This window comes from Megalopta genalis, chromosome 9, assembly GCF_051020955.1.
Source record: "Megalopta genalis isolate 19385.01 chromosome 9, iyMegGena1_principal, whole genome shotgun sequence".
Taxonomy (NCBI): Eukaryota; Metazoa; Arthropoda; class Insecta; order Hymenoptera; family Halictidae; genus Megalopta; species Megalopta genalis.
In genome coordinates this window covers 9916988-9933228 of record NC_135021.1, presented here as the reverse complement: position 1 = coordinate 9933228, position 16241 = coordinate 9916988, and the positions used below count along the sequence as shown (strand labels likewise).

At 37.6% G+C, this 16241-nt stretch overlaps 1 protein-coding gene across 2 annotated transcripts in view; it reads left to right on the top strand.

Annotated features, from left to right (window-relative positions):
* The window catches only part of LOC117225080 (ankyrin repeat and SAM domain-containing protein 1A), a 167440-nt gene that overhangs the window by 61611 nt on the left and 89588 nt on the right, over positions 1 to 16241 (top strand). For both annotated transcript variants that reach the window (XM_033478399.2, XM_033478398.2), the window contains 2 exons: positions 387 to 663; positions 4839 to 5519. In XM_033478399.2, coding sequence (XP_033334290.1) covers positions 387 to 663; positions 4839 to 5519 — 958 coding nt within the window. The remainder of the gene's footprint in view (positions 1 to 386; positions 664 to 4838; positions 5520 to 16241) is intronic.

Below are 16241 nucleotides of genomic sequence, written 5' to 3'. Positions count from 1 at the left end.
ATTATATTTCACAGCAGCAGAATCTTCAAGCTATTACGCGGACACTATTTAAGACTCGATAGCAAGAAAATAACTATAAATTAAGCAATACATGTACTTTTAAATAAGTTAGTTCTTTACAGAAAGGGTTCATTAATGATCTCGAAAAGGATTCCCAAAAATCGTATTTTTCTTAGACAGTTAACTATGCACGATTCCGTCGGATAAATTATGCTTACTTTATTGACGATTGTCGACGGTGCACAGTGTATCTCGCCGAAAGCGGTACTATTTCCTGATAGTACACATTATCGAATGTAAAGAAAAGAATGGAAACTCGATCGAGCGAGTCATTAGCGAGTTAATCGTGAATTGGTCCCGTTGAGACGTTCAGTTTGGTTGCGCAGGGGTTCCGACAGCGGATTGTACCAAACGCCACCGGTACCTCGAGGAACAATGGAGGGTAGCTTCGTGTCGGAGGATCTGTCCTTGACATTACCCACGGGATACGGGGGTGGCAGGGAGTCGGACCAATTGAGCGTTTCCTCGTCCTCGAGCGTCGGTGGACCGAGCCCACGGGATCGGCGTTGTTTGCCCAACGATTCCAGCGCCGCCGGGATTTACTTGCCAATGGCACCCTTGTCCAGTTCTCTCCACAGCCCCGCCTCTAACAATAAAGTCTCGGTAAGAACGAGTTCCCTTTACTTTTCGATCCTCGATCCTTGATCGAGGGTCGCACGAGGTCACCAAGCACAGCCGTGCAAAGGGAAGCTTTTTAGACTTCCCCCCTCTCTTTTTTGCCCGTTTCGTGACATTTCATTACGTTTGCACACTAACTTAACATTTACGTTCTGTGATTTCATCGACGCGAAATTTCGCGAATTTTTCTGAGTTCTTGTCTTCTTACGTTCTAGATTGTCTGCTTTAAATCTTTCGGCATTTTCTATTTTGAGTATTTTAGAATTTTCTGTCTCTTTTGACATTTTCTATTCTGAATATTTTCTAGTATTTTTAGTTCTAATATACTAATATTCTGAGTATTTTATATTTTGAATGTGTTTCGGTATTTTTTATTTTTCAACGGTTTTTTCGAGTCTAATGTTAACGAGAATTCCTAGCCTCGTCATTAAGATCACTATTTTCCGGATGAACGATTTGTTCTTACGTGCTCACTTTTTATTCTCGCAATCGACGACTATCCTCTTTTTTATACGAATAACTCTAGCGTGTAACATCCGCACGCCTTACAGTTCGTTAACATGGACAAATCGATCGCGGCTTAATTGGCCCAGTGTTCCGACGTCCGTTGTGCTTTCCTTCCAAGCTATCGCGTGGATCTGCCATTAACATAGCGTTCCTGTCGAATAGCAGTGAAAAAAGTTTATTATCCGGAAATAATTATTAGAAGCGAGCTGTTACGATCAGTGCACATCATCTGATGATATCGTGACTAAAATTTCGGAGGCTTTCTATCCATTTTTTAAGAGCCTCATCCGTCCCTCGTGTCACTTTAATATACTTTTTTATTTACTGATTTTAAATGAATAGTGTCTTCTTTATATTGTTTTCTTATTTCTCATGAATTTGTATATATATATATATTTTTTTAATTGAAGAACGATAATAACTATAATTACATTGGAAAATATTACATCGTTTTTTAGTTTTGAATTGTCGCACGGTTTGATACATTAGGAATCCGAATGTATAATGCAATATTATACAGGGCATCCCAAAAATGTCTCGTAATCCGGAAATGGAGGGTTCCTGAGGTGATTTGAAGTAACTTTTCTCTTAGCGAAAATGCAATCCGTTGCTTTGTTTGCATATTATTAACGAAAAACACAGACCAATAAAAGGCGAGCTCGTCTGTGGGCGAGGCGACCCGCTCATTGGCTCGGCCGTTTCGCGCCAGCTGATCTCGCCTTTCATTGGTCACTGTTTTTCGTTAATAACTCGTAAACAAAGCCGCGAATTGCGTTTTCGTTAAGGAAAAAGTTACGTCGAATGATCTCAGGAACCCCTATTTCCAGATTATGACACATTTTTGGGACACCCTGTATACTAATAATAGAATATCCATTTCACAGAAAACTGTAAGCATTATTTGATAAAATAACCAGTTTATCGATTCATAGGATCTAGAAATGTACATAGTTCGTGCCGGTACATTATGCCGACAATTAATAATCATTTCTCAGAATACGAGTACGTTTTATCACGTCTCTAAAATTTTATAGCAGTTAACATGTAATTTGTCCCCCGTTTCAAATGATAACGAGACTTTTAATATATTGTAGCACTTTATACAGTTGTAATATTTTTATATTCAAACGAGATAATGAGACTTTTAATATATTGTACCACTTTATACGGTTGTAATATTTTTGTATTCAAAGCCATTATATAATCATGAACGATGGAAAATTCAAAAAACCATTTCTGGCGAAGCTACGTCATTACGAACGGTCGTTATGGATAGTAATAAAAAAAAACAAGGGATATCATAATCTTTCAAAACCGGTCTTTCATGTTCTACATTGGTCATGATGACTCGTGCTATGAATGGAAGAAATATTATCTCTCCATAAAGTGGTGCAATGTTTTAAAAATTGAGCCATTGTTCAAAATCGTGGTAGCAATTCCGATTAAATACGTATGGTTTTATTATCGTGATAATTTTCGAGGTTATTTTAGATAGACATTTCAAATTGGATTTTTTTCATTACCAAAAATTCATATCTTTTTATGCAGTTATTATTTTATGCTAGACTGCTGAAATCTCACACTGTGCGACACTCTAATAATTGTATTTTAAATTTCTCTCACTTTGCTTTGTTTTTTATTCTCGCGAAAGAAATTTGCTAAACTTTCTATTTTATTGATCCTTAATCATTATGTCAATTTGACACCAAGGGACAGATCAAGTCTGAAGAATGAGGGATGTATAGGAGTAACGAAAGCTTAAAATGTCAAACACGGTTGTACAAAAGATGGCAGGATAATACTTCTCTCATTTTTGCTCTACCTTTCGAATCAACAAATTCTGTTTCATTTATAAAGTCACATTCTCACCCTTGTGTGCCCAATCCATTTCGGAATTTCTCTCACTAATATTTAATGTTTTCATAAAAATATTGCAAAATTAAAATATCGGAAAATACGACATACAAAAAAATGTGCTTTCCATCACAATAACTCTAGCTTCATGAAAGCAGACATTTTATCTGGATCTATTTAAAATGCATCTATTTCAAGTTATACTCATCCTAGTAAAGTATCCGAGTACCTCGATTGCACAGTAATCATGAATATTTTAATTGATCGCACAAGGGTTAATGAAATGCATCTTACAACACAAACGTAAAGAAATCGAACGTCTCTTGGTATCTGAACGCAAAAGTTGGGTGAATTGTCGCCTTCAGGAACATACTCTTCATTGCTGGAAAGAAGTCACCTGGAAGGAATGCGGATCTGATTGGTTATTTGTAGACTGCAGATCTTTATGCATTTATGGAGAAAAGTGATAATGTGTAACGTAAAATAGTAAAAACGTCAGAAGAATATGAGAACACACGCTTATTATTTTTAAATAATTGATGTCGTTAATACTAGATTTACTGCGTCCTAAAAGTAATTAACGTGTGTTATTCTATAACGATGAAAAGGCTGTATTTATTTAGGCTTTTCGCCCTCTTTGTCGTAATGTACGTTTGGATGAAGAAATTTATTCAACCATTTTGTACGAAAGAGTATTCTACTATAATCTCAGACTACTACCATAATTCTATAATCTCAGACTTTATAATTTCAGTGAGTTTGAAACAAAAAATGACCGGTGCAACATTTTCTTTTTTCAAATTGTTGAAGTTATAAAGACTCCTTCTTGAGAAACGATTGAAGAAATTCTTTTATTCGAGTTTCATTATATTGAAAATGGTGAAAAGTTTAAATAAATTCAGCCTTCTTGTCACGTTAGTCACTTTTAGAGTTCGGCAGGTTCAGTGTTCAGAGAAATAGATTGTTATTCAACTCTCATCTCTTAAAATCAATGTAGATAATTCTTTCTTTGCATAAAGATCCACAGGTTAGCTTTCACAGTTACGTTGATTATCACTTCCTTGTCCATATTTTCCCTATTAGAATAAGATAATTTCTGTTTCTTATATGTTTTCGTTTACTTGCATCCCTACGTTTTTGATACCGGCATTGCACTGACAGTTAACTCTTTTGTAGATCGTATTCACCTTTTTGCACTTCATATTAAATCAGTCCTTTTTCACGTCTTGTCCACTTTTTGATAAATGAGATTCACTTATTTGTAATTTTTTGTAATAAAATTCATATTAAATTCAAAAATTAAATGACATTTTATAAAGAATTATAGAATATTAACGAAGATTCATCGTTTCTGATGCAATTTGTATTCTTTCATAAATAAGTATACGAATCCCTCTCAAGTTTAAAAATTGAGTAAAAGTCTGTCAATCTTGATGTGTGAAAGGATTCATTTAATTTGCAGAAAAGTGACTATGATCTACAAAAGAATGAATTTAAAGTCCAGAAAGCGCTGAATGTGCTGCACAGAAGGGTTAATTTTTAGTGCAAAATCTCAAAAGAGAAGAGTCGTGTGCCCATTCGATTTGATAGAAAAAAATCGCGTTCATATTTAGTCGATTAAGTAAAAATCTTCGTCACAAGTCTAAGTCATTGTTATAGTGCAAGAGGTTAACGAATCGGATACCGACCAGACAGGGTCCCTTCTGTCCCACGCCGTCCCGCGTGGCTTCTTTCAAGCAGCACACGAGAGTCGACGAGAGCTAACGTGCGATTGTTCATTCCGATTGTTCGCCTTACAGCCGACGCCTCCGAAGAAGCCGCCGAGACGCAACCTATCCGTGTCCCCGACGCACCTGCAGACCCAGATGTCATTGTCCGCGGATTGCTCGCTGGGGCCGAGCAACTACGAGTACTTGTTCATGGCGCGCAGCGGTGCTCGCAGCCACATCGACTTCGAACAATTGCAGAAGCGTCGGGAGCAGTTGCGTCACGTGACGAGGAGCGTGGACCAATACGTCGAGATGAAGTCGCGGGTGCCGGACGGCGAGGAGAGGCGCGACAATAGCGTGGAACCGGTGGCCATCACCTCGATCTACGAGAACCGGCCGATCAAGACGTTGAACCCGCGGCGGAAGTTGAGGAGACACGCGTTCGAGAACTACGAAGCGGACGGCAGCCTGTGCGGCGACAAATCGCCGTGCAGCGAGGTGGACTCGGTCATCCAGGAGCAGACGTTCGTGTCGAACGCGTTCCTCACGCTCAAGTCCTCCCAGGAGAGCCTCCTGGACGAGAAGCGGGACACGAACGATGAGTCGGCGAACGAGGGTCGCGAGGCGACGGACAAGCGCCTGAAACGAGTACAAATGATGCTACCGACCAGTCCCACGCATTACGCACAGCCGCCGACGCCGGACCATCCACCCCCATCAGCTATGCAGGCGGAGAAGTCTATTCACGAACGGATTCGTCCGTTGAGTCAGGTAAGTTTTTTTATGATACAGAATTCTATAGAAGGTGTCCCGGAACTCACCTTACACCCAGAGAGGGATGATTTCTGTGGCGATTCTAGCGTGAGCGGCGTTTTTAGCTTCCTTTGAGAGTTTTTTTGCGAGGAAGCTAGAACATCTTTCGCAGTCATATTTGCAGGGTTTGTTTATACATGTCTGAAGCGCATTTACAAAGTTTCTCGGTTGCACAAAGTTGAAATTTGTGGCGACGGCTACTTTGAAACATATCCTGTTTTGAAAACGACGTACCATGGTAGCCACGATTGCGACCAAAGAGAAAAGTTGGAAACTAAAAAACTGGCGACGTTTTGAAATTTGATTAACGATTTTTACTATTAGTTCATCAATATCGGGAACCTGGATAAATGTAAAAAATTAGAATTTTGGGTTAGTTCTAGTACGGGCTGCGAGCATAACTATACTATATGTGCACCTAAATTTTGAAGGCAATTCGTCAAGCAGTTTTTTAGATATCGTGTGTATCGTTTTGGAAAACATAATTTCGGGAAGAACGCGTTTATAGTTTTGTACACCAATACTGATCATTCATAGTACGAATGTCATATTCGCTATGACATCGTTAATTTAAAAAATTTAGACGTATGGTTTTATTGACGCAAATTTTAGCTACCAATCACATTAATATGGATATTACGCATATGAGGTGTATGAAGTTGATACATTACGTATTTCTGGTATTCTATCTAAGAGGATTCGGATCACGAAGCTTACAGCAGTTTATATAATGCTGCTATTTCATGATGTTGTCGATGATTTCAGAAGTCGGTTAATTTTTACGAAACGGATTTTTTCCAGCAATAATATAACAATTCCTACTATAATATGTATATTCGATTACAAAAACATTCTATGAAATATATCTTTGAAAGTAACGTACGTAGTCTCATTAGCTTTTTACAGTGGGATGATATATCCCAAAAGGCTTCAATGCTGATTCAGAAAATGATACTTATTAAATAGTTTCGAAAATTCCAATAATCTCGAAAGAGTTCACGGAACTCAGTGCTCGCAACGGCTGCCATATAATTGCTATAATTCAACTCAAGTTTCGTCTAATACCAGGGTTACCACCTGACCTCTTTTTGGAGGATATGTCCTCATTTTTTCATCGCGTCCTCCTACCTTTTGATAATTTTGGAAAATGTCCTTGTTTTGTAAACTTTTGAAGATTTCTGAGCTTTATTTTGCAATTTCTGATTCCAATTCTAGTATTTAAAGAGTACAGTAATTTCTCCCTAATTAGAGATACGATTATTCGAGCCTAGCGGCTTGTTTTTATAGTTACCGATTGCCAACAATTATAAAAACGAGACGCGAGTATTTCCTTTAATTAATGCCCAGACTGTTGATTGTGTCAGCAGAAGGTATTACCATAAAGTATAATATACTATATTAAAATTATTATATATTATATATTATCAAATATTTGAGCAGATTTACGAAAAGAGATATCTTCGTGCTAAAAATGCTCTGTGCTATATAAAAATGAAAGGCTGGTAAATATAAATGTCTAAGTCAGTCCTGCTAACAAGGAGAAGTCTCGAGATCTGAAGCTGACTTGACGATGAGATTTTACACAATGGTAGAGCTTGTAAAACTGAATCTAATGATATCCAGTTTTAGATGCAGATGGCTTATAATTCCTTAAATACTTAATGTTAAAGTTGTTAGTAACAAAGCGAGAAAGATAAGCAGCTGTGTATTGTTATGTTTACATATTTTATTATAAGTAAAACAGTTTTAGGTTTTTTGGGTTATAGAATCCGATTATGGCATTACTTTTTTAATACGTATGAAAAGTTATGTTTATAAATTATTGAAATTCGTTTAATTAATTAATTATTCAAATTGTTACCCTTATTTTTCGCATATTTTTTAGTATCTATATTATAATAGATATTCATGTTACAGTTATATTGTATATAAATTTTGTATATATAATATAAGATATATTTTGTATATATAATTTTTAGAATGGACTAAAACGTGTGCATTTCATTTCTGTCATTTTACTACATGGAATGATATCATGTTATAGGTCATTGTAATCGTCTCAACGAACGCTGTTATATCATGGATGAAAGAATACAGGGTCCCATTTAAAAATATTAATTCGACTTCAATATCTCCCTCGCCACCTTACCTATAGAAATATTGTTTATGTCATTTAACGTCCCGCTCTATACCAAACAAATTTTGTAGGAACATATTTTTTTGATAACTTTAAGCCCTCGCGAAATATCGGGCTAAATAAATCGGCGCTGTCTTTCACGCATTGGTTATAAATAAATCGTTACAACTTCTACAGATGCAAACCGATGGAAAAAATTCTTCTTCAGACACCTTCTGTAGGGTCTATCGAACACGTTTCCGCAAGATTCACCGTGACGCGGCATGAATTCCACCTTGTAGCTCTAATCAAAGCAAAAACGAAATCGAAGAAATAAGGTTTTAAAGAAAAGACAGTTTCAAGGAGTTAAATTATGTTTATTTCTTTATCGCTCCTGAGATTTATAGCTAAAAGTATGCTCTTTAATCATACAGAAAGTGAGTGTAATTGTATAAAACCTAAACAAAAATTTAATTACATAAAGAATTACTGTATAATCGTTCTGGAATAGACGTTTTACCGCACTATCAAATTGCTTGAAACACAATTCGAGATGACTTTTGGCAATTCGCACATGCAAAATGTTAGTTCATGTGGATACAAGAACTTATATCTAAAGTATTCATACATTTCCAAAATGGTTGAAAATTTGACTTTAGTTCGTGTTTTCGTGGTTCCGTACCACTGTGCGTCGCGTTCAGGCACGCCAGAGAAGTGTTCACATGAAGTGAAGGAATATTCTCCTCCCTCGCTCCATCACTTGTGAGCACTTCTCTGGCATCCCCAGACAAATCCAACTTATCTTTTTGGCTTCCTTACTAACAACTTTAACATTAAATATCTCAAAAATTATAAGCCGTCTAACCACAAAACCCGGTATCATTAGATTCAGTTTTAGAAACTCTTCCACCGTGCGAAATCTTATAAAAAAAGTCAACGGTAGGGACCTGTTCTTGTAAGCATCGGGCAGACCTGGTCTAAATAATACGTCATTATTTGTTTGTTGCAAGCAACTCTAAAAAGTCAACGTGCACTTGTTCTTATAAATTATAGTAAACATTTTCCAAATGTCCTCCTTTTCATACCATTGTCCTCTTTTCAGACAACCCGACCTCCTACGGAAAAAAAGTCGTCCGATAATCGGGCTAGTTCCAATTGGCGACTATAACACTTTAAAGTCTAAATCACCTTCATCGATCCCCGATGGCTCCACCGCTAAAATCAACGGCGACAAAATGAATTCAAAACTCGCCGATCGCGTTTGCCGCGTCCATCAAACAGTTCCGCGTATCAGTTGTCTCCTCACGACTGATTCTCGAATTCTCTCTAATTCCAGACACACAGGGACGCTTAGCCGTATTTTTCTCACGTCGCCTAGCGCAGTAACGCGGATACGTTTGGGGCATTAGCTTTCCAATCGCACATCCAGCGGCTCACACGTTACACGATCAGAGATTCCGTGGATGGTTTTAAGCGGCTGACGCATGATGGCGTCTCCATGATTCGTCACACGGTACCCGGCGAGGCGTGCGAGGCAGGCGTTCAATTTCGCATCCTCGGCTGCTCCTTAGCGGCGTATGTGTGCGGTGGTATCACATGTCGAGACGTCAAACGGTAGCGGCTGACTGGTCGGGTCGCGAAAGTACTGGTCCGGAATGTTCATTTCGGGTGCGTTAACGCGTTCCGAAACGTTTATCGGCTTGCGGGATCGAGTATTTCGGTGGCACCCGTGGCCACGGCTGATCGCTGGCGGAAGGATCGAGCGACGGAAGCTGAGCGGAAGTCGTCGTTACGGCTGCGGCGCGATCCTATGGCTTGGACAGTAGATAAGCAGTCTGTAGGACGCCTTAGCAGGTTACGTTTAATATACAAGCCGTGTTTGATCTGTGATGCGATTTGCAAGGAGCCAGGTCTTCCTCCGTCTCTCTCGCATTCTCTCTCTCTCTCTCTCTCTCTCTCTCTCTCTCTCTTCTCGCGCTGCAGTCTCTATATCGCTCGTTTCCCGCCGTTTGCCGCGTCATCCTGTGATCGTTCTGCTGTGAGACTGACTGCGTTCACTTCCCATCCGCTGCGAATGGATATCCATAACACACACCGCGCTCGCTTCTATTTCTCCTATATATCCCTATCTTCTGCTCTCTTTATCCGCCTCCTCGTTCCTCCGGCGCCTTTCCCTAGACCTCTCCCCTTCGCGCTAGGCTCCTTTCCGGTGGCTGGTGTATGCGTTCGAAATCCGTGTCTTTCAGCGGTTATACACGCTTCACGAAATATCACACAGTGAATATATGTATCCTACGAACGAGGAGCCGGATGATGGCAAGAGGCTTTCGGGCGCCGCACCGCGACGTGTGTGCGGGCGCAGCCGCTTCAGAGAACGCGTCGCATCGCCATTGCCATCGCCTTGCTTCGTTTTGCTTCGTCTTGCCTCGCACCGCCCCGCCTCTTCTTGCCACGCGTCTCGATGCTTCTTCGACGGATCGAGTAGTTAGTGCCTTGCAGATTCACGGATGTCGGATGCGATATCTTGTATGCTGTTCGCCAGGCTTTGACCTTTGTGAGTTTACGCAGACGAACCGCGCCGTTTTCTGGGCCGATTCACTGGAGACCACCGGAAAATCAGTTTTAACGGCAGATTCCTTTTTATCGACGTGCCGAGAAAGTTCCTGCGGTTTTAACTCTTTCACGACGAATGTCGATGTATTGGCAGGGTTACCATCTGACGCCATCTTGGAGGGCATGTTCTCCCTTTTTTCATCTTGTTTTCCGTCCACCCTGCCTACCTTTTAATAATTTTCGGAAATACCCTCGTTTTTCTACTACCCATTGATAACACGATTCTTTTTTCTTCTGGCACAGCTCATATTGGCAGCAGCAGTGTTACCATCGTGTCACAGTTTTTGATGACATAAACAGGACGTTTGCCTTATACGTATGGTAATATATACGTATGGTAAAAAAACTAGAATAGTTCAGTAAAAGGTTGCTTCACAAATTTAGACGTTCATTCAGGGGTGTTTATTAACATACAATTATTAAGTAAAAGAACTTTTGTTTTGTTTCATTTTCGTATTACCGTAGTGTCCGAAAAGTCCTGAGCATTTTTGGAATTTGTATCTTTTAGTTTTACAAAGCTGTTCAATGTTTGTTTTTATCGTATGAAATTATTAAAAATATTTTCGATGTGAATTTTTTGGATTTCTATTGTTTCGAAATTTCTCTTAATATGCGACTGAAATTTATTACTTTGATTTATTTTGTGCCTAGGTTTTTGTTAACACGATTTCGACGTAACGCCGAACGAATTGAAAGGATGTTTTTTTAAATGACATTTCGACCATCAAAACAGCTTCAACACGAGCGCTAGAGAATCGCTGTAACAAGTGTATTGAAACTGGAGGAGAATATTTTGAATAAAAAAATCGAAAAATATTCATATATCTTGTTTCAATGATGTTTTCCTCGGCCAGTCTCGAAACTTATTTGTCGCACTGTGTAGGAAGTACTGTATTTCAATGGGAGATTTTAAGGGAGCAGCAAAAAAATTTCTTGTGGCAGCGCTGTATAATTTAAGCGGGACTTTGGTATTTCTGTTGGCATCACTGGTAATAATTGTAAGAAGTTAGTATGCTCTTGTTCTCATAAATTGTAGTGAATATTTTACAAATATTTTTTTTGGTACCACTGTCCTCTTGCTTTGAGACAATCCGACCACCTACTGAAAAAAGATCATCTGGTAACCCTGACTATTGACGATATCGGAGCTAATGGATCTATTGGTACAGTAGAACCTTAGCTATCCAGTGTTCCAATATCAGAATTCTGTGTTGTCCATAAATACAGTAATTTCTCCCTAATTCGCGCTGAGATTGCGCACAAAAATGGACAATTAGGAAAGAGAAGATACGATTATTCGAGCCTTGCGTCAAACATAGAAAAACGAGACGCAAGGCTCGAATAATCGTATCTTCTCTTTCCAAATTGTCCATTTTTGTGCGCAATCTGAGCGCGAATTAGGGAGAAATTACTGTACAGTTAAATAACTTCATTTAAGGCGATTCATATACAAAACGGTTTAATGTATAAGTCAATAAAGCCATGATCTAGCACTTTGATTTCTAACTGTTCTATTATTCGAACCATCATGTCAATCTTCTAAGTCCAGATAATCAAGATCCTTCTGTGATAGTACATTGAATATTCAGAGTGATCACATGTTACCACTTCGATTCGCACGATTATTATTACTCACAGCGAAAAATGGTTTATGTAGGCTTGAATGGTTTCAAAAGTGGTACAGTTTGACGTTAATTGCTTTTTTTGTGTATGAACGCGTAGAGGATATACGAAAGTCATTAACGATTTTTCAGATGGAAACGTACATTTGTGCTAACAAATTAGCTTAACTATAAATATGGTTAGTAAATAATACACCACTTACACTATTACATACAACTTTGACCTCCTCCTCAGTTAGAACAAGTAGAGTCGGTAGGTCGTGATTCTTGGTATCTTTAATTGACGTCTAATAAACTAATCAATTTGACATTTCAAAAAATCTCAAAATATTTGGTGCATTTAAAAAAAAAATGTTGCGTTTGAGATCTCCAAATATTGACGTTATTCACTGAATTTCTAAATTTGTAACAATTATTCACATCACTTGTCTCGAATAAACCAGTCTGCATACATAATCAGTTATCGCAAACTTGTAACGCTTATTGCAAATTCTAGTAATCCGTTCTGTCGTAAATAATAATTTTCCAAACACGACGTTTGAAGGAAGCGATGTAATCACTGAAAGAACGAATATCATTAAGAAACTAGTTAGTCGAGTTAGATAACCTGCTGACAGCATTAGTATGTCGAGAGTATGGTTGAGGTTCAAACGAGATAAGATGTATGGCTATGCTTTGAGGTGTACTGAAATTGATTTCTTCCGCTTTCAAAACTTTTGGCTAGTGTTTTCGTTAACATGCAACATGTTTGATTCACAACTGCAATCAGTATCGAATAATGTTAATTAAAAGAAACGCGCTCAATAACACTGATATAATAAATGGAAATTAGTCAATTACTAGAGGTACAATGGATAAATGACGACAAAATAATTCTCACGTTACCTATCGGTGACAGGTTAATAATTTTTAAAAATCTACGATTAATAAATATGTACTAATTTTAGCAGTTTGTCAATAGCAATTCCGAGTTTCAATTAACACACACACACACACACACACACACACACACACACACACACACACACACACACACACACACACAAGCACTGAGTAATAAAATCAAATAATATTTTTTGAGATTGGTATGGAAAAGAATATTTTAAAACATTTTTAATACTCGCCAAAGGAGTCGAAAGTCAACTTTAAAAATTTTAATTTAACACTATACACTATGGGCCGGAACTCGTAATACAACCAAATAAATAAAACCAATGCAAAATGAGTTATCATTAGGAACACTTCGTACTACTTTATTCACACAATAAATAATGTTTGTAATTATTGTAACGACAACTAAATCCTTTACAAAGATGATCAAACTTTAAAATCGATTTCCTTGAAAACGGAGCTCCGGATAAAAAGATGTTGTACCAAATTTTTTTCTCATTTTGTCACGTAGAATCATCCCCTGCTCGGTTGTACTACAAATTCCGGTCTACTTTGCATATACCAAGAAATGCAAAAGGCTGTTTTTAAATTTTAGCTTGTCGCTACTTTTACTAAAGGCGTCAAAAGACTCATTTTATAATTTTAATTTGACATTAATTTTACCAAAGGAATCACACACACGCACACACGCGCGCGCGCGCGCGCACACACACACACACACACACACACACGAGACGTTTTCAAACATTTTAATGTAGCTCTGTTTTTTGCAAAGATGGTAAAATGCACCTTTTAATATTTCAATTCACCACTATTTTTACCAAAGGAGTCTAAAGACACTTCTTAAAACCTTTCCCCCAGTTGACCTTTCAACTTTACCTAGAATAATTGTGACACTAATTTGGTACATATGAGGGAATTGGAATCATAGTGGTGTAAGCGACATCTTCTTATAGTGAGAAACAAGGAATGTTATTATTTATTGACCGTAGTTATTGTCTAAGACAGTTTAGAGTCAAGTGAATTTTTTTGTCCTTTTAACATATTGGCACATATAAATTACAATTTTAAGACATAAGTACAAATTTTCGAAAATGTCACTTACACCGCTTCATAATTATTATAGTTAAAATTGAAAAGTCGATTGAAGAAAAAATTTTAAAAGGTGCCTTCACACGCCACTCGTAAAAATAGTGCCAAATTGAAACTTTGAAAGGTGCCTTTCTAACCCAGTCAAATAGGTATAGACAGAAGAACAGTAAAATAGTGATTATGTAACAAAACCTTTTGGAAACTTCTAAATAGATTGCCGGTAAGTAATGTGTTCAGAACTGGAAAAGTGGGCATTTAAACCGAGCATTTTAATTTCTCGCGAAAAGTCAGAGACCTGGCAGTGAACGTGTTAAGGCACTTCTCGCTTTCGTTTCGTACGAATAGGGAAGACGACGAGTTGCAATTTCGCCGATTGGTCGCGTATATGGTTCTAGTAAGCTAGCGGGCCAGTAATTGGCAAACGACGGGGTTGCGACTACCGATAACGAGTCAACCTCTGTTCCGATTGAACTACGAAAATCACATTAACGGGGACGAGAGGCGAACGATATTCCAGCACAATTTAGTCATCTCTTGCTATGTTAGGATGATAAAGGCTCTGTTTAAGCGATGGAGGCGTCGACTATTTGTTGACGAATCCGTCTATCCTATTCTAGCGTTCCGTTTCCTATCCAAAGAGAAAAGTGGATCCGTGAATTCACTTGCTACGTGTAAGCTTGGCCGTATTATTCGTGTCAATAAGGATTCTCGGTGGTTCGAAATTAATGGAATTATTGTTCGCGCTACGGAGTGCAAGCTATTCTTGACCACGTAAAATAATCGTTCGTAATTCCTATGGAGGGTTGAACCTCCAGTGATACTATACATAGGTCGGCTTAAGTTGGGTACTAAAGTGTTAAGTTGACGTTGCTCTAAGAAACGAGATATTGGGAAGAAAGACAACAACATATGCATACATATACGCAGTTGCGTAATAGCTTGGTTAATAAGGTGGGATTGAAACAATTTATAACGAATACAGAATATGAACTTTATTCATACAAAAGAAATCTTAAATTGGTAATGAATTTACAGAAATGTAAAGTAAAAAAATGTGCCTCGTACAATTCATGTTCGTACACTTGACTTGTTTTGACGTGTAAATTTACCTCCTGAACATGAATTTATGAAACACCCTATGTCAAATGTGATCGCCTCACCTTTGGCTATCCTGAGCGATTGAAATAGAGTTTCAGTCTGCGATAACTGTTATAAGTAACCAAAATAAATATTCCTCATCGAAAACTGTTATAAGCAAACTGTTATATTTTAACGGAATATAACGAGCATTTCAAATGGGCGTTTCAAATTAGGGACTTTGAATATGGAACATGGGATCATGGTCCAAAAACGGTGTTACACAATAGGTACCACCTTGTTCTTTACTATTTTGTTTGTATTATTTTGTATTATATTAAATAAATATTTCAATAATGTTTCAACAAACATTCAATGATAACATTTCTAAATTCTAATAAAATTGATGGTAATCTTATACCCTCTGAAAAGGTTATATAATGGATACCTTTATCTTATTCAGAATTAAAGTTTTTCATAATAGTTTCCACCAGAACTTGTATATTACGATTTGAAACAGTTGTTTTGGGAACCTTTTCAAGCCTTAGTAAGAAATGACTCGCTGATAACTTTCGGGAAGATTAGGTGCAACAAATGGAGACATTAGTAAAAATCGAAAAGAAAAAGTCTGCGTACGTAACATCATAATAACGTACGTAACATAAACAATATCTAGTAAGATCGTCGGAAACGCGATTAGAGCAGCGTTTCCAGCTTTCGCTCAGGAAATAATCGCGCAGTGTTTCGCAGCGTCGCACAGTGTGATATTTCGGTAATCTAGAGGGACGTAATCCTAATAACTATTTTTATTGTTATTTTATTTATAACCATTTCTAACATGACTTAGTAATTTTAAGTAAAGTATACATATATTATTATATATATTATTTTATATTTATGTAAACAAAATATACTGTAGCTCACGAAAGTATTTGAACGCCTTTTAAAAAGCAATAACTTTTTTTAAACTGAATTAAGGGACTTGAATTTTGTTCAGATCATAGCGGGATTAATCTACCAGACGATGACCAAAAGGTTTTTTTAAAATTTTGCTATTACTTTGAATGAGAAAAAAAAAGTAAAAAAACTCTCGTTTTTCTAACGTTTTTATCTGAGCCTATAACGAAAATTTAAAAAATGCCTCTCGTAAATCTCGGTAACTTATATGCATGTTGAAAATTTCACCTCTATCACCTAAAAAAAATTCAAGTCATTTAATCCAGTTTCAAAGAAGTTATTGCGTTTCAAAAGGCGTTCGAATACTTTCGC